At 33.3% G+C, this 21,046-nt stretch overlaps 3 protein-coding genes across 7 annotated transcripts in view; 2 read left to right on the top strand and 1 right to left on the bottom strand.

The window, feature by feature from the left end:
* Positions 1-500: 500 nt before the first annotated feature.
* Positions 501-6,980, top strand: LOC119833321 (beta-alanine-activating enzyme). Its single transcript, XM_038357307.1, has 7 exons — positions 501-898; positions 973-1,805; positions 1,960-2,674; positions 2,879-3,037; positions 3,222-3,537; positions 4,532-4,795; positions 6,488-6,980. The coding sequence occupies exons 1-7, from the start codon at positions 669-671 to the stop codon at positions 6,872-6,874; spliced, it is 2,904 nt and encodes a 967-aa protein (XP_038213235.1). The 5' UTR covers positions 501-668; the 3' UTR covers positions 6,875-6,980.
* A 68-nt stretch (positions 6,981-7,048) lies between these two features.
* LOC119833202 (rab GDP dissociation inhibitor alpha) lies at positions 7,049-8,893 on the bottom strand. The gene has a single exon (XM_038357114.1). The coding sequence runs from the start codon at positions 8,801-8,803 to the stop codon at positions 7,472-7,474; it is 1,332 nt and encodes a 443-aa protein (XP_038213042.1). The 5' UTR covers positions 8,804-8,893; the 3' UTR covers positions 7,049-7,471.
* An 830-nt stretch (positions 8,894-9,723) lies between these two features.
* The window catches only part of LOC119833691 (probable phospholipid-transporting ATPase VD), a 44,403-nt gene continuing 33,080 nt past the window's right edge, over positions 9,724-21,046 (top strand). For all 5 annotated transcript variants that reach the window (XM_038357830.1, XM_038357831.1, XM_038357828.1 and 2 more), the window contains exon 1: positions 9,724-10,917. In XM_038357830.1, the coding sequence (XP_038213758.1) occupies positions 10,103-10,917 (815 nt within the window). In that variant the 5' untranslated portion in view covers positions 9,724-10,102. The remainder of the gene's footprint in view (positions 10,918-21,046) is intronic.

The following is a 21,046-nucleotide window of genomic DNA, read 5'->3' as shown; positions in this document are numbered from 1 at the left end:
GATTCAATATAGATGGACAAACTTCAACAAAAATGTTTTCTACTCATAATTTAAATTGCAAACGTATCTTTTATAATGAACCACATAAAATAACTTACTTTACGTTATTTCGTGTTTAACCATTAGAGAGATTTTTTTATTGTGAAACAACGAACGGAGCAAAACAGATTCCATTATTAATTCACAATTATGATTTTTTTTAAAAGCTGCTGGCTGTTAAAATCCTCACATACTAATTAAAAATATTAAATTCATCATCCACTTTTTCAGTCCAGAAACCTACGAAATCATTCAAAATCAAACGCTTACCTTATCACAAATGTTTATCCCAATATTTTTCGGATCATTAATTTTCACATCTTACGTATATATTAAAATAAATACTTTTTAGAACTATAATTATAAAATAGAAATAGATAAAATGATTATGCACCCGTGATCATAGACAAAAGAGTTTTTAAGAAATTTGACAGTTGACATTTTAGAAATTTGACCTTCACGGCGATGACAGTTTGAAAACAAATACAAAACAACAAAACCATTTTTATAACAATTAGTAATTTGGACTCCAATGATTTATTATGGCTTAAATAGTAAATATTTGATAAATTGACTGTACAAACTAATGATAATAATTAGTAAAAGCTGTAAAATTGTTTTATATCTAAATGAAGTTCAAACGAGGCTATTACGACGTTTTCGTTAATACATGTGCAAATTATCCTGCAAATATTGCTGTTCGGCATTACAATAATGGTCTCTATAAAAATTATACATATTCTGAGCTATACGGCGTTTGTGAATACATATCACAAAACTTACAACAACTCAATTGCAATAAAGGAATAATTGGATTAATAACCGAGAGAAATATTATTGTCCCTTGTATAGTAGCAGCGTGAGTACTACAAATGGTTTTTTAACTTGCATTTATCTTGCGCTGTAGAGATAACAATTTTTGTCTAATTTCAGTGCACACAAATGCTGTACAACATTCATGTTTCTTGATCCATCACAGAACCTGGAACAAATTATATCGGAATTAAAATTTAATGTAATTATTTCCATAAAATATGCAGAAGATCTTTCTTCCTCAGAAATATTAAACAAGAGGCCAGAGAAAACAATTACTGTCTTTAATTTAATAATTCACATTTATAATTTTCAAGTCAATAATGCTAACAATTCTCAGTATGGGCCAGAATATTCATTTATTGCCATGACTTCTGGTAGCACAGGAGACCCAAAGCATATACAAGTGCCCATAAAATGTATACAACCAAATGTTGATGACTTGACCAAAATGTTTGAAATAGAACAACGTGACATTATTTACTTTTCAACACCACTTACATTTGATCCATCAATGATAGAAATCCTCCTTGCATGTATGAATGGAGCTTCACTGATGATAGCTCCAGCAAAAACAGACATATTATTCCCTGAAAATCCAGATAATTCTATAACATTCTGGCAAACAACACCATCAAAGTTTTTCCAGTTTTCTAACGCCGACATAAGGAACAAAATTTTGTCTGCACAATCCAGTTTAAAAATATTGGCATTGGGTGGAGAGCCTCTGAATGGTATTAAAAGGTTGAAAGAATTGAAGCATGTTAACAATAGAACAAAGATTTTTGCTCTGTATGGTGTTACAGAGATGTCCTGTTGGGCGTGTGTGGCAGAGTTAGATCTCAACAGGATACAAAATGACAAGGAAGTGCCACTTGGCAACTCCTTATCAGAAACTAATATAGTAGTTGAACCACAAAAGAAAAACAAAAGCACAGGGAAAATTATTTTGAGTATGTTGACAGTTTTTTTATATACTTAAAGCAAAACTGTTTATTAATATTTAAATGTTAATGACGATTTCACTGCAAATCTGAACAAAAATTTATTCATCTGTGCCTTGTGATGAATGATTGTTAACACAATAATATATTTTATCTTTTTCAGTGAGCAAAACAAGAAAATGTGTGATTTTAAATAAAACCAATGGAGTAGATGAAGAAAGCTCTTTAAAATTTATAGACACTGGTGATATGGGAGAAATTCGTAATGGTACTATTTACTACAGGGGTCGAAGAGATGACACTATTAAAAGATTTGGACATAAAGTGAATTTACAACTCATTGAAGCTACTATAATGCAATGTCCGAGAGTAAAAACTTGTTCGTGTGTGTGGTTGCCAAAACCATTACTTCTTGTTGTGTATTTTTCATCTGAAACCTTGAGCAGCCAAGAGCTATCTGATTTTCTTAAATGCAAACTGGATGATAAACATTGGCCTGATAAGATAATACGAGTTGACAATTTACCTACAAATCCACATGGCAAAATATCAAGACAAATATTAGCACAGATGTTTGAGAAAATCCTACCGCTACCTCAATCAGTTAGCTCTCTAAAACTGTTATTTTTGAAAGAACTAAAATTCAGTCTGAACAGAAACTTTACCTATGAAGAAATTAAGGACAAAGATTATTTCTCCCTTGGTGGAACTTCATTTCTGGCCATATCTATGTGCAATAAACTATGTTTAACTTGTCCACAATTTGGTAAATTAATCCTGCCACATCTACTGTCACGGAAAAGTACAATTGAAGATATAATGCAACTAGCTGTGAAAGAATTAGGCATGGAACTCAAACCAAAAAAAAGATTAAAAAGGTAATCTGTACAATGACAAATTGATGAAATGGTTTTATTGTTCTAAGATATCACACTATAAATAAAAAGCATAACTATAATGTGTTTCTGGCTTTATTTGTAGCAAAAAAAAATGCAATAAATATTTAAATTTGTCCTTTCTGTGATTAATGTTAACTATTTTGAGCAGAATTTATGTTCTTCATTTTTCATTATTTGTTTAAGGTCTCGTTCAAACACAGAAAGTTTTTTATCTACATCTCAATCAATTAAGAAAGCAATGGAGATACCAACCAGCTCAAACCCAATAGATTTTATGGTTGTGTGGTCTTATGATACCGGGAAATGTGTAGATGCGTCGCCGTCACTCTATCAACATGGATAGTGAGTTGTTTTTTTTTTTACACACCGTCTCAGTCTCAGTTTGAGATTTGCCTTTTATATTATCAATGATGTAGCTTGTAAACAAGAAGCTCATATATCTAACTCATTATCCTACAACATTAACCACAGCTGTACTGGCATTCTAGTACCGCAAATTGCATTTATTTTTTTTTATTATTATTAGTAAGCTCTACGTGACAGTGGGCAGCCACTCCGGCAAGATTGTCGTAATTGACGCAATCAGTGGATTGATGCAAGGGCTGATAAAAGTGAAAGCGAGGGTCGAAGCCCCCGTGTACTGTACCAGTGAGGCTCCATTAACAACTCCTTGTGGTGTCGTCGGTGCATACGACGGAACTGTTGTATGCTTCACGCTCGAAAGTTGCAAGGAATTGTGGAGGATAAACATCGGTTGTATGATTAAAAGCAAGGCCACGTTTTGTAGAGGCCAGCTGTACATAGCTTCCTACGATGGGAATGTAAGGTGCATTGATATTGCGGTATGTTGTACTTACAAATAAATATCTGACGATATTTTAATTTTTGTTAAAAATTTCTTTTACTCGAAAATATTCATAAAAAGGTAGATAGGTATAAATACAATACATATAGATATATTGTGATAGGTATGTACTTAATCTTTTAGATAAGTGCGCTTTGTTAATATTAAATTCTTAAATCACGCATTAGTTTCGTGGTTGCAAGTTGCAACCTAGACTCTTAGAGCATTACCTGCTTAGGTGCTAAAAAATTTGCCTTTATTTCTAGACAGTAAGGTTTATTTTTAATTGGTTTTTGTTAAAGAACCGAAGGAAACGAGTTTGATAATCATTCAAGTCTAACTAAGCATAAAAAGCAAGGTCTTATGAACTTGGTGATCTCTGCAATTTTAATTGTACTTATGTAGCTACACTGATCTTTAATACATATCACGTTCGATTTGGTTTTATATTCTTAAACTCGAACTCAAACATTTATTTAAGTATTCAATTAGACTTCTTATTGAAGCACTTTTGAATCGTCATAACGTAGTTTTTTTACTACTGGTTCGGTAAGCAGTTTTGTACAGAGAAGAGCCGACAAGAAACTCTGTAGTTGCTCTTTTAAAATAATATCAATTTCACATTTTTATTCTACATAATATGAAATATGTATATGAATTATGTATATAATTATGATATGCATAACAATGATGTCAAAAAACTGTCCTGTGGTTCTTAAGCGACAATATTCCATGGATTTTTATCATTCTTACATACGGCTTAGTGAACTGACTGGATGATTTTTTCTCTAATTCGAAAACCTACCCTAAATACTAGCTAACTAAATGGTAGCTAGCTACCCGTAAATTATCTTCTTTTTTTCCAAAAAAATAATTAATGAGAAGTTGACTTTTACTTGTCTTTTTTATTTTTATATTAAGGCGGTTAATTATTTTTGCTTAAAATAGTTTTAATATATGCATATTAATAAAACTGCATTTCTTCATTTTAGACGGGCAAAATAAACCAAGTCGTTAATATAACTGATCAAGCTATATCCGCGGACCTAGTGCTTGCCAAAAAGGAATTTGTTCTTCTCGGAACACTTTCGGGTGTATGTGCCAGCATACACACAGAAACAAAAACAATAGTGTGGCGGGGAACGCTCGGTAGCCCAGTATTCGCTACTCCCGTGCTCTATGACAACGATAAATATGTGGTGTTTGCTGAGGTGAATGGCGAAATTCATTGTCGGACTGTCGAGAAAGGGATTAAGGTATAACTTGCATGACTATTTAGTAGCATGCAATCTATTTATACAATATAAGCCTATTATGGTCACTTTTGCAGTGGTGGCTCAGTGGTGAGAACCTCTGATTTCATATTCGATAAATCGGGGTTTGAGACCGGGTGAGTGTGCAGGAAATAAATTGATTTTTTTATTTATCTGCACATGTGAATCACCACTGCTTAAAAACGGTGAAGGAAAACATCGTGACGAAACCGGCATGTCCAAGAATCAAAAATTCGACGACATGTGACATCTGCCAACCTGGCCAGCGTGGTGTATCATGACCTAAACCCTCATAGGAGGCCTGTGTCCCAGCAGTGGGAACATATATGGGCTGATGATGATTGTTACTATTAGATATTTCATAGGTGGTTTGAATTTAGAGTCCTTTCAAAGAGTACCTAGGTAAGTAGATAAGTCTGGAAATAACAAAATTGAATTGATGTATGGGACTAAAGAAGTCATTAACGGAAAAAACGACAATATGGTTTTGCTTTCCATTTGCGCGCTAAAACAGCTTACCTGATTTTTTTTATGAATTTTAGTCCAGTTATAGATAAGTTAAACCTTGGAGATGGCATATACTTTTTATCTAAAAATTGACACAAAAGGGGTAAAACAGCATGTAATTTCTAAACGACTTCAAAAGACTTTCTCAAATCGGCTATATTTTTTTTTGTTTGTTAACTCGGAACTTTCGACTGGATGAACTGATTTTGTTGATGCTCCATTTATTAGTAAGCTAAAATCAAAAAATCCTTTTTTTTTCTCGGCACCCGCCAACCTACCGCCACCAACCAGTGGATTTTTTTGGATTTGAAATTTGTCATAGTAGTAAGTCAAGCCCTATCATTTGATAGCTATATTGAGTGGTTGGCAAAAAAACATATATCGTGTGAAGTGCCTCAAAATTCAACGATGAACCGAAACCAAAATACCTATATAAAAATATTACCTAACCATTTTTTTTAAATACGGAGAATAAGTTTCTTCGAAAATTGTCACCTCCACAAGACAATACATCTTTACTTTTACTACGATGTCCACAATTTTAGTAATATTTCAGATTTTTCTTGTGTGAGAAACTTGATGTAGATGTATGGGAAAATTTGTAGGATTGCTCACCTCCACAAACCTTAAAATCACCAAAAACTGTAGTTTTAACGCAAAACTTATTTCATTTTCCCGAAAAATTTAAATATTTACCTTTAGTCGACTTACACTAGAAAGTAGTTGTTTCCATTAAACTAGTGATAGGTATTTTTAAAAAGAATTTGACATAACTTGAAAATGTTTAGTTTGTAAGTACAAATATAATATTTTCATTGCTCCCTTTTATGATTTTTTTTCTGTTTTTGTTATTAGCAATGTTTTATCTTTAAAACATTTTTAACTTCATGCAACACCTACTTATCATTTATTGATAACTAATTTAGGTCTAGATTTTTGAATATTCTTGTTTCATTCCACTTTTATATTGAAAATGACAGTGCTAAAAAGAAAACTAGGGAACTACCACCAAAAATATAGACCCTACAGTAAGAATTCTCCAAAAAATACTTAAAAGAGACAGGATTAGAAATGAAAGACAAATAAGAATAAAATAAATATCTATGAATATGCTACCAATAAATGTTTTTGTGAACATATTTTGCTCAATTGAATTTGTACTTTCAGATATGGAAATACCAGGGTGCAAAAGGAAACATATTTTCTTCTATTTGTGTTAGAGAAATGGACAAACTCAAGTGGCAAATGATATTTGGTTGTCACGATAATAAAGTATACAACATAAATATAAAGAATTTTCAACCAAGTCTAAATTGGAAGGCTGAGCTCACATCACCAATATATTCTACACCTTGCAGCTTGAGTGATAAATTAATTTTGACGGCATCAAACAATGGGATACTGTGTATTTTAGATGCAGATTCTGGAATGATAATAGCTGAGTACCATTTGCCAAATGAAACTTTCTCCACTCCAGCTGTATATGGGGATTACATATACATAGGGTGCAGAAATGATCATTTGTTTGCCATAAAATATATATTGAATATGTAAGACTGGAAACCTAACTAGCTCAAAATTGTAATATTTATGATGAATATTAATAAATCCATTAAGTTAAAATGTTAAAAGCTGTTTTAATAAAAATGTTATAAATAAATAATTGTTTCTTTTTCACCTTATGTTTAAAATAGAAGAGGGCACAAGGAAAAAAGAAAACTACATTGATACATAATAATGTAATTTTATTCATGATCATACACAGAACATTAAGATGTACAGTGAGCATTCATTAGTTGACATAAAAAGTATGATATGGATACAAGTTACAATGTACCAATAATGGAATGCAAATATTTGCACAGAAACAACTGCTTGTGCAGATTATCTTTAGCCTTGTATCTTAAATTATATAAAAGCATCTTTAAAAAAAGGATAATTCCTATAAATAACAAATCTTATATGTATTATGCAATTATTTATAAGAAATAATAAAATCATCGACTGGAGCACTGAGAAGTATAATGCGCATCTAAATACACATATCTCTTATAGACATACCCAAAATCCCTATGGAACAATATAGAGCCAGTTTAGTAACAAATTTCAAAATAACAAGCAATAATATACATAGATATAATATAGGAAAACTTATTGATCTTCCTCTCCCAATTCCACCTTAACTTTGGAGAAATCAAAATCTTCACCAGTTCCCCTCTTATAGATCTTAAGAACATCTAAGCAAGTGGTCTCAAAGTGAGTGGTAGCATCATAAGACTCGGATATGAAGATTTGGCTCTGGCTTCCATCATCAGTTGGTTCATAGTAGTCTGTAACTGACACAAACTTCTGTCTAATGGAACCCAATAGGTCAATGCCAGGTTTGATCTCAGACTCAGGATCATTGGTCTCCACTGTTGTAGACACCATAGCAACAAACCAACCTTTGGCAGCAACCTGGTGTGTGTAAGACACCACAGAGACATAGATGTCAGAATTCCTGCCCACTTGCTTTTGTGGAATAATGATCTGAGTTGACAGAGCATCCTTAGTGTTGTTGATAGGATGATCCAACAAGCAAATGCATCGGATCACCTGACCCTTCTTACGGACTCTGTCTGGGACATAACTGGGATCACAGTAGACCTGCTTACACTTGGCTACTTCATTACCGGAGCGGACGCCGACAACCCTTCCTCCCTCTCCGATCACAATCTCGTCGATAGGTTTGTCCAACATGTAAGTGCCTCCATAAATAGCAGAGAGACGAGCAAACCCTTGTGGCAACTCACCTAGACCATACATGGGGTACAAGTAAGGGGACTTACCATACCGTGCAAGTGAATCGGAGTACAGTTTGATACGGCGGATGGTTTGACTAGCTGGTTGCTGTAGATAGTTGTCATCCAAATAAAGGGCCAAAGCATGTCCAGTAAAATCTTGAGTGTTTCGGTCGAGACCAAATTTGTCATAAAGAGCTTGCATATTAGCAGTTGTGGGGTCGAAATCCTTCCATGTCTTGGGATCATCTTCTTGGAAGTCTTGAACGTAGATCAAGAAGTTGCGGAAACGCCTCTTCTCAAACATACCCATAAGATCCGATGCGAGTGCTTCTTTTTGGTCAACTGGCACCTTGGAGATCTTTCCACCCTTGTACACGTAACTGCCTTCAATAGACTTGAATTCCAGATACCGGGTGACGCCCGTATGGATGAGAAGTTTGACAAGCAAGCCATTGGCCATCAAAAATTTGGGAATCAAGTCCACATTCCAATCGCGACCTCTGCCGTATGTCTCATCCGGAGGCGGAGCATTGAACTTAGAGAATAATTCTTCTAACGGGGTAATTGACGCAGACTCTCCTCCGTAATACTTGTTACGATCAATGTGTAGAACCTTCTTTCCCGACACAGAAAGCATTCCACTAATTATACATTCTTTAAGTCCTGTGCCGAGCACAATTGCATCGTATTCTTCATCCATGATTGGAAAAGATTATTATATTTTCACGAATCGAAAATACAATAGGCAAGCAACCGGGACAAATGTCAAAATGTCGGAAGTTTTAGAAAATCAAGGTAATATGTCGACCGGTGATGACGTCCGCAAACCATAGTGCCAACATAGTTTTAATTGTAGAGATTTAATGTGTGAAAAAGGTATTGGATTCCCAATATATAAGTTGCAATACTCTATTTTTCGTAATGCTGATCTATCATATTTACTATCAATAATAGTTAATAATTAAGAAAATAGGATGAGATATTTTGCATTATATAATCTGTGTTAATATATAACGTTCTGTGCTGGTTACAAATGACGTTATCAATTCCGTAGGTACCGTCATTTATGGTAGTGATGTATAACAAAATTCGATAAAAGTAAAGGCCGTAACTATTAATGTTTAACTTTAGAAATGCGTTTTTTAATAATTAATGTAAGTTTGTTTACTAAATAGAGTAATAATAACAGAAAGAAGAGTCCCAAATCCCATCAAATTTAATAATTTTACATTTGAACTGCTGCAATTTTTTTTCTTTTTTACAAATACAATTCAATAAATTGATGAAGATATTATTGATGTTTTATTTATGTTATTGGTGTCTAATGAAGAGATAATCAGTTTTGTTACTAATAAGATGTTTTGAAATAAATAATAATAATAAATTATGACACGAATTTGTGAACATTATTATTTCTTTTTGTTAAACAGTGAGACTATTCGTCCATTATTAATTACGAATGAAACATGTATTCAGAGTAATTACAAAAACTTTTTAACGCTCATATTATTCATATTATTCTTTTCGATACATCTTAAATACATACACATCACTAAAACAGATCAACGTCATCAATGCTGCTGTCATCTGTTCTGTGGACTGCTCTGCTCACTCATTCAAGGAAAGAAATTGTCAGTGTCAGTCGGTCGGTCAACTTTGCTTGTTTTGAGTTGCTGTCTTGTGCACTTCATTTCGTAACGACTGTTTTCTCTTAGTGGCGGACAAATATTACTGTGATACATTCTAATAAAATAGAAAATACATAAAAATATGCGCTTCTTTGTGTTGTTTTCAAAATTAGATGTTGAATTTATTATATTTCCAAGAAAAGAACTTCAGTGATGTGTTTTACTGTGAACAGGTGATTTCAAACCATATGCTTCAAAGTTTACGATACAATTTTTAAAAATCGGATGTGGGAAAACAGCGCTAAGTTGACGGATATCTTTCTTTTAAATGAAAGGGAAAAGTTGTTTATCCGATTCGCAGATGAGTAAAGATGTCAACAGAAGGGAGTGGAGAGACACCTTCGACTGTACCAAGTTTGCCGGGGGTACCTGAGCAGACGTACCTTTTTCCTAAAGTGAAAGGACATTCGAGATCTATTAGTCATGGAGGGACTCCGATGTTGGCGGGCAATCCAGCTGCATCTAGGCCACCGCTCAAGTCGGCTATGCGTGGCCACCAACGTGCGCTATCTCACGGACAAATCGGCGAAGGTCCACGCGCAGCTTCGGGGCAAGGCCACAGTCGAACTGGCAGTAGGACAGACTTCATATTGCCGCCGGGCCACCGAGATGCGGCTCCAGCGAGTGCGCAGCCCCGTATCTCTTCCGTCAGGGGCCATCACTCGCGCCAGGCTTCCCGATCAGACTCAATCTACACCTTACGCCGCGCTTCCGTCGTGGCACCGTGGCGACGCGCCGTTTTCTGGCTCATGCGGAGACAGCAACCTGCCATTGACAATAGGCACCTCATTGTCATACCAAACCATTTGGTCCCTGATAAAACGCCACCTAAAGACCATCCTAATGGCCATAGATGCAATAACAAAATCAGGACTACTAAATACACATTGCTATCTTTTTTACCTAAGAATTTGTTTGAACAGTTTCATAGGATTGCAAATGTGTATTTTATATTTATAGTGCTACTGAACTGGGTGCCTGCTATAAATGCATTTGGCAAAGAAGTGGCTATGCTACCAGTGTTGTTTGTGTTAACAGTGACTGCTATCAAGGACCTATTCGAAGATCGCAGGAGACATATGTCCGATAAACGGATAAACAACTCTTTCTGTAGAGTCTACAAAAAGTGAGTAAATAGTATTATTAACTATTTATAATTTTATGGTGATGCAAATTTTCAGTAATATAAAACTTTTATTATTATTGCTTCCTTATACTTAATTTACTATTAGTAGATATGACAAACCAAATTAATATCCAATAATTATCTATAAGAATGATAAACTTATCAGCTTCTATGGCCTATGAAAAATACATCTCTAGATTTGGTATTAAATAAAGAGTATTTCTTCTGTACTAACTGATTGATCAAACAAATTCAAAAAAAACCTTAAGTCTCTCACATAATGAAAAGTATGTTGGAAATACTAATACAACTTATATGTAAGTGTCTATTTCATGCACACAAGTCATAAAATGTCCATTTTCAACTGTATAAAAACAATGACACTAGCTGAGCCTAAATGACGTCAAGTACGACAATAACGATCCCACGTGAAACGGCCGTAAGGTTAACGCATTTAATGAGTTCGGCCAGTGTACACACACCTATGTACATATATGACCTAATGTGTACATACACCTTTGTTACCTACCAATGGTCTTTTGTGAATAGTTAAGCAATAATCATTTTGTGTGTGGGTGTTATGGGAGACGACAATGACTAAATGCCTTAAATCATAAAGATTTATTAACTATTGGAGTAAAGTGGTTTACATCAATGTTATTTTAGTATCGAGTCAATGGTCTAACATGTAAATTTCAAGGATTTTTTAAATGCCACGTTTTTGCAAATGTTCTCAAATAAGTGTAATTTTACCATGCAGATTGCAAATTTGTTAACGTTTCTTATGCATTTTTGAGGCGTCAACCTAAAAAGTTCAATCGATATATTTGTCTTATATAAATATTTAAAAAATTGGCATAGAGGTATATTTTTATTATACACCGTATGTATGACGTCATCACCATCAGAATTTATTTATTTTCTGTTTAATTATTTGACAAAGAAATAAAAAAATTATTTTTCTATGTAGCAAGCAAAATAATACTTTTTTCTTTCATGGTCCCAAAAAAATTAAATGTTGTCAAATGTTATATACGAACTTAGTAGTTAAACTAGACTTAGAAGTTAGTCTTTAGTACTTACGGTTAAATGAAGATAAAATCTAAATAAAATAAAACGTAATAATTTGCATAACTTTGAGGTTTATAGGTAGATCCATGTAACACGAATGCGACGCCAACAAACTTTCACTGCTCCAGATCCGGGTAGATTTCTTTCACGTACATTACTCTTTATGTCTATGCTTGTTTAAAAGTAAGCTATGATAAAATTACTTCATGTAAAATCCACCCATAGGTGTGCGTTGAAAAACATAATTTATTGAGAAATACCCTTTTCCGCAAACGTAGAATTTTTTTAATTCTGTCTTTTTTAAAGGCCTTATCGCGATGCCCTTCGTGTCGCCCGAAATCACTTCAAATACAACAAACATAAATAAAATTATATAATATAACTGTATACTATTATAGTATATAATAGTGCCCTAACTGACTCTGAAAGATGGGCAGCCAGGATAGAGCAGTACTGCAGTACCATACTCAGGTCTTAATGTGTCGTTAAACGCAGAAGATATTTTACTAACTTACTAACATTCATTATTATAGTGTTTCGTTGTCCTTGTTGTTATTGTAATTAAGTTTTAAAAAATATATATGTTATTATGAAACATCTGTACTTCTTCTGAATGGAATCCGACGTGGACAGGAAATTTGTGGTAAAGCCCTCGAAATTTTTATTTCATCCTTTAACTACGCGGACGAAAACGCGGGCAGAAATCTTGTAATCAACAAATTCTTTTATATTGAATGAACTATAAGATTATTAACAAATATATGGTAGAAAACGTAGCTCATATGTGCCCAGTCCTCAAAACAACTCCTAATAATTTTCCAATGTTTATTAACTGGCAAACGTTAATGAAATCGCATTGCAGTAGCTACTTGCGGGTTGGTTAATAGGTTACGTCAGGCTTCACAGCCTAGGAAAACACTCAAGTGTGGGATTACTATGGTTTTTATATTCCATACCCTTCCACTATAGCATAATGAGCTAATGTGTGTTATGGCCTAATTAGTTTACTTTATATTCTGCGTTTAATTATACCGTACAATTTTTTACAGTCGCGAAAGTGTTCGAGCGTTTTATATATGGGAGTATTTATATATGGGAGTTCTTCCCTCTATTTGATTATGAGCGCGCCACGCTGTCTTTTGCTGGGGGGGTGCTCAAAGGGATGTATGTAATTACGTTCATAACTCATCGGACATTCGGCAGACATAGCAAGCATTTTTTTTTATTTGAGCTCAGTAGCTTTATGGGCTACATCCAATATCGGAGTTTTTGAACGCAGTATTCTATTTTGAACGCGATCAGAAACGTTTACGCCCATAATGCCGCGAACGTAAATGATATATAAATTATGTATCATAAATAATAACCTTACATTTTCTATCGTCCGGTTCCAATTCTTCCACATTCAGGACTCGGTTACAGATTTTTATTTAGATACATAATATAAAAATGTAATATTTCTGGCAACGAGCTAACTTGTCATTCTTAATCCAGAATTCCCAAATTACCATTTTATTAATAATACATTATATAAACATATGTAGAAATACGGAATTTATTATTAACACCATTCTTATCAGTGATGAAAAATACCCTACCTGCCTATCTGATTTTCTATAACATAGTACACTCAGTAGTAACTAATTGTTATATGTAGGTACATACTACGTGTACCTATTAGCTATAGTCTACGAAGTGCAATTCATCGCGTGGAGTGGAGTACCTACATGTCATCAATTTTTCAGTTTGTTTGTCGTCGAGTTGATTCAGCTCACTTAAACCACTCGGGACTGTAATTTATCATACAAATATAAGGACGGTGACACGCAAACTGAATTCTCACGCGGCACGTAACATAGATTTTCTCACGAATATAATAATAACAAAGGTTACTAGAATTTACATTCGCCATCACGACCTCATTTGACAATTTTTAAATTTAAACGAGAAGCTTTTGTATATATAACCGCAAGCTTGGACATTCACAAGTACCATTACCTACAAAAAAACATCACAACGAATTGAGAAGTTTCGTCTTTTTAAGAAAGTCAATTAAAAATCAAGAACTGAATCTCTTATTTATTAAAATGAACTGATAAAGCGATTTCGATTCATTTAAACATATTTTTATTCAACTACGTATTACCTCGCGGGTTCGGAAACCATTAATAATAGGTAATTGTTATTATGATAAGTTGATCTAATTTATTGCACGTTTTTCCTGTTGTATAGAAATTAGTATTTTAATTTACTATTATATAATTTTACCTGCAATCTATCTTTAGTACAGTCCACAATCAATAATAATCTCTCTCGAGTGTCAGTTGGTACTTGGTGGTGCATTTAAAGCTTTGTGATTCAAACATTTATCTCGATGAGTACTTTTAATACTAAAATTGTTGCTATGATTACTTGCTGCATATTTTTTACAGATGACGTCTGATTTCTGAGTAGGATAAAAGGAGGTCGGTAATCATGTTTTTGCCAATAAGGGTGAGGAAAAGGTCAGGTTTTCCTTCCCAGTTCATTCGTTTATTCCCGTCGTTAATCCTCTCCTCATCCCTTGTCCCTTGCAAGCGGGGAACGGATTTGCAGAGGCCCTACCGTTCGGTCGTTCATGGGCGGTGTCGATCGCTTCCATGAGACAACCAGTTCAGATTCCGGCTCTTAAATAAAAAAATAATCCACGGTAATGAAGAAATATTCATCTCTTAAAAATAGATTGAAATTTAAATGAATGCAACATACAGTGCATTTGCGATAATAGTGTATATCTGTGAAAAAGTTTGCAGCATATGTATGTAATTAATACAATTAATTTTAGTATAATAAATTTTTTAATATGAATTTCAGTTAAGTATAGGTTTTTTTATGAACTTTACGTAATAAATTTAATAAATGTATTACATGATGTAAAGAATAGCATAATAAATGGTTGTATTGTATGTGGTATGGGTGTATGTGTTTACGGAACAAAGTCATTCGTTATTAATTTTCCAACCTTTCTTTGATTATCAACCTTTTGATATTTACTGTACACGGAAGTTAAGCAAACATTTATTAAATTGAGATTTATTATTTAAAAGGCAGCTGTTCGATGTATACTCGTCAATATTACATTACATAGTCGATACTGAGGAGTGTGGGACTTATGCAACACTCTTCCACAAATTTAGATCGGCGGGAATTTATTGAACGGACTATTTTCGTTATCTCGATGCTTACAGTTTATGGAAAGCATATTTATTTGATATGCTTCCTTTCGAACGCGTTTTTCTCATTGCAGTTAGTCTCCATTGCAAGAAAATCGAAAACCATTTATATGTTGGTATTTTTATAAATATCTTGCACATAGTAAACATATTTGAAGTCAGTGTTCCACGTTCATCATAGTTATAGTTAACCAAACATCCAAAAAATGCTACGTAAACAGACAGGAACCGTGTCAAAAACACATTTCCACGATCGTGTTCGTTTCGATTGATTGGTTCGAGTTTCGTGTGAAGGTCGCGTGGTACAATGCACTACACACAATGGCTGGGGCGCTTCCTTGAAATTAAGAATATGCGTGTATTTCCTTAGATACCGTCACACGTAATAAACACATGTGTTAATAGACGTCCATATATTATACAATAGATTAAAATCAATGTATCTAACCGTGCTTCGCTGAATCAAGCGAGTTTTGGGTACTTAAGAAATATGAGCCCCTTATGGCCCATCATTAGTTGAGTCATTAGTCGAAATATAGCTCTTATTAAGAATGCTAGCATATTGATGGTTTGTTGTATTTTTACTGTAAATAACAGCGCCAGTGTTGAAAATCCAGTCGCGATAATTGCTTTCGTCAAAATTATACGTCTTATCTTAACGGGTTGGAAACATTAACGTGTAATTAATACTCCGTTTTAAATGCCCATAATAGCGTATTTCAAACTCATATTTGTATTTAAGTCTGAGTCTAGAATAATGCTAACTACTTACTAGAATAATGCTAACTGCTTACTATTCAATATAAATTAAATATCAACAAAAACAATTTACAGAGCTAGATCAAATTGACCGATTGCATAATTTTGAATATTTCATATTATGTTATACAGTTATACAGTCAGAAAATTATCCAGCTTATATCTATCTAGTATGAAATACATATGTAGAAATAGTTTAGAAACCCTGTTCACTTTACTTTACTATAAAACTATTGTTTACCCCTAATGGCGCTGAGTCGTTTCCATGAATATACAACATATGATTGTAATTACAGCGTCATTCATTCACAAAGCTATTATCGCGTGATTTCGGTTCACATGAATATTTTAGAAAGGGTGTGTAGTCTGTATGCCACGAACCACCCAGTAAATAGGTCATTGGTCAAGGTCCTAACAAAAAGCTACAATCAAGTGGAAGGTTAAATATTGTATGTGAGAATGTGGTCAACTATACATATAACACTATGCGTGTCCCTATATATGAATATTTAGTTAATCATTATTCACATTGTATATTTTATATGTAGTTAAGCAGTTTGCTTTAATTTGATATCCTTTATTAGTTTATCTTTCCCCTGGCCCTCACGTTCTACAAGTTACATATTATTTGAGTAGATGTATTGAAGATTACCAAAACACAATTTGATTTGATCGCCATCCCCCAATTCTTCAATTAAATAATTCCAAAATGAAATACAAGAATGATTTTAATGGTCATTACAATATTGATTAAGCGTATAATTAAAGGCGAGTTGCTTTAAACATTTAATTGGCAGCAAGAGTAAATAGTTGTTTTAACCATGAACGATAGCCGGACATTCAATAAGGTTACATAGTCACGACTGTCATAAGGCCGACACGCAAACACTTCCGATTTGTTGCCGATTTTAACTGTACCATGCTTACAGGATTCTTTTAAATAAACATTAACGACTTTCACTAAAATATTAATATGTTATTGTACTGTGCGGTTACGAATTTATTACAAAGTAAAAGTACCGTAGAGTTTATAAAAAAATATTTCCCATGAAAACGAATTGTTTTAAATTTAACACTTAAATACCTATTCGAGACTTGATTTACATTAATTTTATTTAAAAGCGTACGTGTAGAAGAACAAAAACACGAATTCAGTTCAATACAAAATCAAATAATAAATTTAATACTTGCTTAAAAATATAATTTAAACAATGCAGGAAAAATAAATCTATGTAACCTGTGTAAATAAATGTCGCTATCAAAAGATATCATTTATGCTTAATTTGTAGATTAACAAAGAACAAATAAAACGTTTATTATGTACATAAGCGTTACGAAGGCAGTAAAATCATTAGCGTTTTATTTTCGAATGCATATATATGTTGTAGGTTAGGTTAAGTTTGTGTAACCGTAAAACTATATAATTTTATAGAATCCTCATACACATTAAAATGATAATAATTATGCATTAAAAACAATGATTAAATCATTGTTTATTTACATTCACAATTTATCTTTGTCATAAAACATTGCTAGCTATTTATATTAATGTTAACTATTATAAGAGAATTATATAAAAGTTTACGAGAACATCAGAAGACGTAACGCTATTTGAGCAATACTTTCGGTTGGAGGTTACTTCTGTAATATTTATCTAGGTGCGATTGCAGGCGGTTGAACAAGGTTTCGCAAATACGCTCGGAGCATTTTTCAACAAATTTTGGCAGGCACGGAAAGAATTTAAGAATTCTCATTTTTGTATGACTCAACTTGGAGCTGGCACATGAGAAAATTTTAAATTATTTAGAAAATATAAATAGACTATTAGTACCATACATACTTACATACATTTTTGATTTTACTTCGGTATCTACTGAAATATAAACATATATTTTGAAATAAGGAACAACATCTACAAATGATAATTTAACATGCGAGTAGGTATTGGAAATTAAAATACAGTCTCCCGGACATTGCGAGGAACAAATGTTTGGTGATCGTCAGATCTTAACAAATTTGACAGCCTTATAGTCACGGTCGCAGCTGCTAACTAGAAAATACTGTTAAATACACACTTGACGCATACAAAAATGCCTAAAAGTATATAATTGTCCATTTTCCCGTTATTTCGGAATTTACAGTAGGGTTTTTGCACAGTATTCCACTATAGGTCTACTGATACTAAGTTACGTCATCTTATACTTACCCCGATTTATACTCCATTTAACGACCAGGCTTTTACGAACGGATATTTCCGATGGTGAGCCTGGCCTTTCTGAGTCAGCTTAGGTGTTACGTATCTAGTTGCTACAGTAAAATTGCTTTTGCAATATGCTAGTTGCTTATCAAAGCATTCAAAAATAATTCTCATATATAATAATTATGAATGTTGGTAATACTAATATTTATGTGGAATATATATAATGTTTATTTTAATATAATGAAAAATTACTCCATTTAATGTAATTGTAAATGGGTAATTTTCGTAAGCATTGGTTCAATTTAGCTTCTATAACAAAATATGATCCATACTGTTTTTAAATGTTCTTCATTACGCGTTCCTAATTTTAGTTTAAAGTATTTGCGTGGAAATGAATGCAAACTGTGTTTATGAAAGATCGAACCTGTTACGTAAATATTTATGTTTTAATATTCAAATATTATTACAGTGATTTCTTACACTTAAATGTGATTATTCGTATTGAATACATGTTTTGGGCTCTTATTGATTTCTTAATTATGACAAATCTAACAACACACTGAAAACAATGGAATTTATTCATATTAATGGACATTTATTCATATTTAGCAACTGACAATTATATTGTTAAACAAATGTACGCTTCATGTTACTACTAAGTAAATTATTTTTTAAGAGTCCATCATTTAAAGAAATAGATATGGTATGATAATAAAAATATAATAATGTTGTCTGCATACATAAATACAAGTACATATAATAGATAAGAGTGTGTGAACGACATCGGGTACGTGAACCCTTTGTGCTTGCACAAAATGGTCTTGTGATTATTTTATACCGTCTTGTTAACCATAAAAGATCGGAGGCTAGACATGATAATACTTTTATAACCCTTGTCATAGATAATATAATACTATACCCTTTGTTCAACTATTTTATACATTTCAAAAGTACTAATGCCGAGGTAATAAATGCTTCTTTTGCGAATGTTGTCGCCACGTTCCTGACTTTCGTAATGTAAATCTAACACATGAATCAGTGTAAGTATAAATATTGTTTCGTGTCATATATCGATTATTTAATTTTAGTTTGGAACTTTTCTGCATATACAAAATAAAAGTATAATTGATTACTCGGATTCTGATTCGCCCGTTCTAGGACAATGACGGCACGTCTTAAATTTTGATAGTCTAACACGTATAATGATTTAGAATGTAATTCTAATCGGATATATCTGCAAGTGTTCTAGAAAACCTGATGCACCAGTAGTGTGTAGTAGTGCACAGTAGGCGTAGCGTGGCTTTTTTGCCATCAAAGGGTTAAATAGGGTTCATCAGGAACCTATTACTAAAATTTCTGTCTGTCTGTCTGAATATTTAAAAATGTTTTATATTTTCCGAATTAATAAATGACACTTTCTGCTGCCCCTTTTCATATGCAGCTCGGGGCCATGGCCCCAGCGCGCCCCCTGCGCTCCGCCTCTTGAGTATACAAAATATTGGATTAGAAGAATAAAAAGCAATACATAGGGAATTAGTGACGGAGATAAATAAATCAGATAGATATATATCAGGTTGTGAAGTGACGAGCCCTAAACTATCCCACAATCTATGCATTTTTTATGCTACTCTTGACTGAAAAAATATGACTCATGCAAGGCATTCATTGTATTTTTATTCATGTCTCGAGGTGTTTATAAAAATATCATTTTATCCACATTAAAAAATATAGAAAACTCCGCGTCCCTCCTAAAGCACCACTTTTTGTTAGGGACTAGTAATAAATATTTCAAATAAAAGACACAAATCATTACATAGCTGTAATTTGTGTTATGTATTAATTTATTGTCATACTATGACGTTGTTTTAATCGTCCCTGCGCGGACGCTAGGTGTATCAAGTTTTATTCTGGTATCAAATTTTTACAAATTATCAGTAAGTCGTAAACTAGTGCCGTTAAAATAGTCATGGTTATCGGTTACGGGAAGGTCTGCTATTTTAATTATTAAAATAATGAAAATAAAGTTGCAGTAAGCAGGCGGTAACTATCGAGTTATCGTGCGAATTGTGTAATTATGATATTATGTAATTACGTTTTAGATTTTTATTTTAAATTTTCATTTAAATGAAATGTAATGACACTATTGTTTTCTTATTGTATGTACTCATTTCTTATATGCGTCATGCGGCAGCTGTATATAAATTACTGGACCACTTGAGCAAACGAAGCTCATAAGTATGCGTGCCTTATCAGAAACACCGATAGTTGACGATATTGATGTCGATAAGAAATCATTATAATATTACATAGATGAGTTAATACGGAAACAATGTGAGCTTTATAACTATTTTACTGACTGACTGCATGTGATACATTCAAGATTAGTTCAATTAATTGATTAGGGTATTCCCTTTATAGTACTTTATAGCTTTGTTTACAAACAAACTATTACGTGATTTAATCTTATATATCAAAATGAAACTCATGTCCAGGTCAGTAGTACGTTGAAACGCACTCGCATACGGAGTCGATTTATCACAAACACCGGCTTAGCGACATGTTACTTAATAACGTCGCTCATTATGGCACTTCGCCAATATCCCTTCGAACAATCGCAGAGAACGGTTACGTTTCAATATTTACAAATATTTTCACGCGTCACACGTAACTTTCTCGAACTAAATACTTTCGGTTCGATATTTTAAGTAGTTGTGTAGAAGTTTATTTTAAAGCATTTTCCGATGAGGGCCGCGTGACCGCCGTGATGCCCTAGTTATAAATCAACGCCAGCCACACGACAGGCTAAGCTGTTGGACAAATTAAATTATGGTCTGTACGCTAGTAGTCTAGTTGAGTTACACAGTTTAATGTTTCATTTATGGAACTC

Source organism: Zerene cesonia, chromosome 17 (genome assembly GCF_012273895.1).
Source record: "Zerene cesonia ecotype Mississippi chromosome 17, Zerene_cesonia_1.1, whole genome shotgun sequence".
Classification (NCBI taxonomy): Eukaryota; Metazoa; Arthropoda; class Insecta; order Lepidoptera; family Pieridae; genus Zerene; species Zerene cesonia.
This window is presented reverse-complemented; position numbering and strand designations above follow the sequence as displayed.

Excerpts from the sequence above, each read along its gene's own strand:
- LOC119833321 (XM_038357307.1), top strand. The coding sequence starts at position 669 with ATGAAGTTCAAACGAGGCTATTACGACGTTTTCGTTAATACATGTGCA. Across the intron at positions 2,675-2,878 it reads CCAAAAAAAAGATTAAAAAG|GTCTCGTTCAAACACAGAAA; the intron begins GTAATCTGTACA and ends TATTTGTTTAAG. Across the intron at positions 3,538-4,531 it reads TAAGGTGCATTGATATTGCG|ACGGGCAAAATAAACCAAGT; the intron begins GTATGTTGTACT and ends TCTTCATTTTAG.
- LOC119833202 (XM_038357114.1), bottom strand. The coding sequence starts at position 8,803 with ATGGATGAAGAATACGATGCAATTGTGCTCGGCACAGGACTTAAAGAA.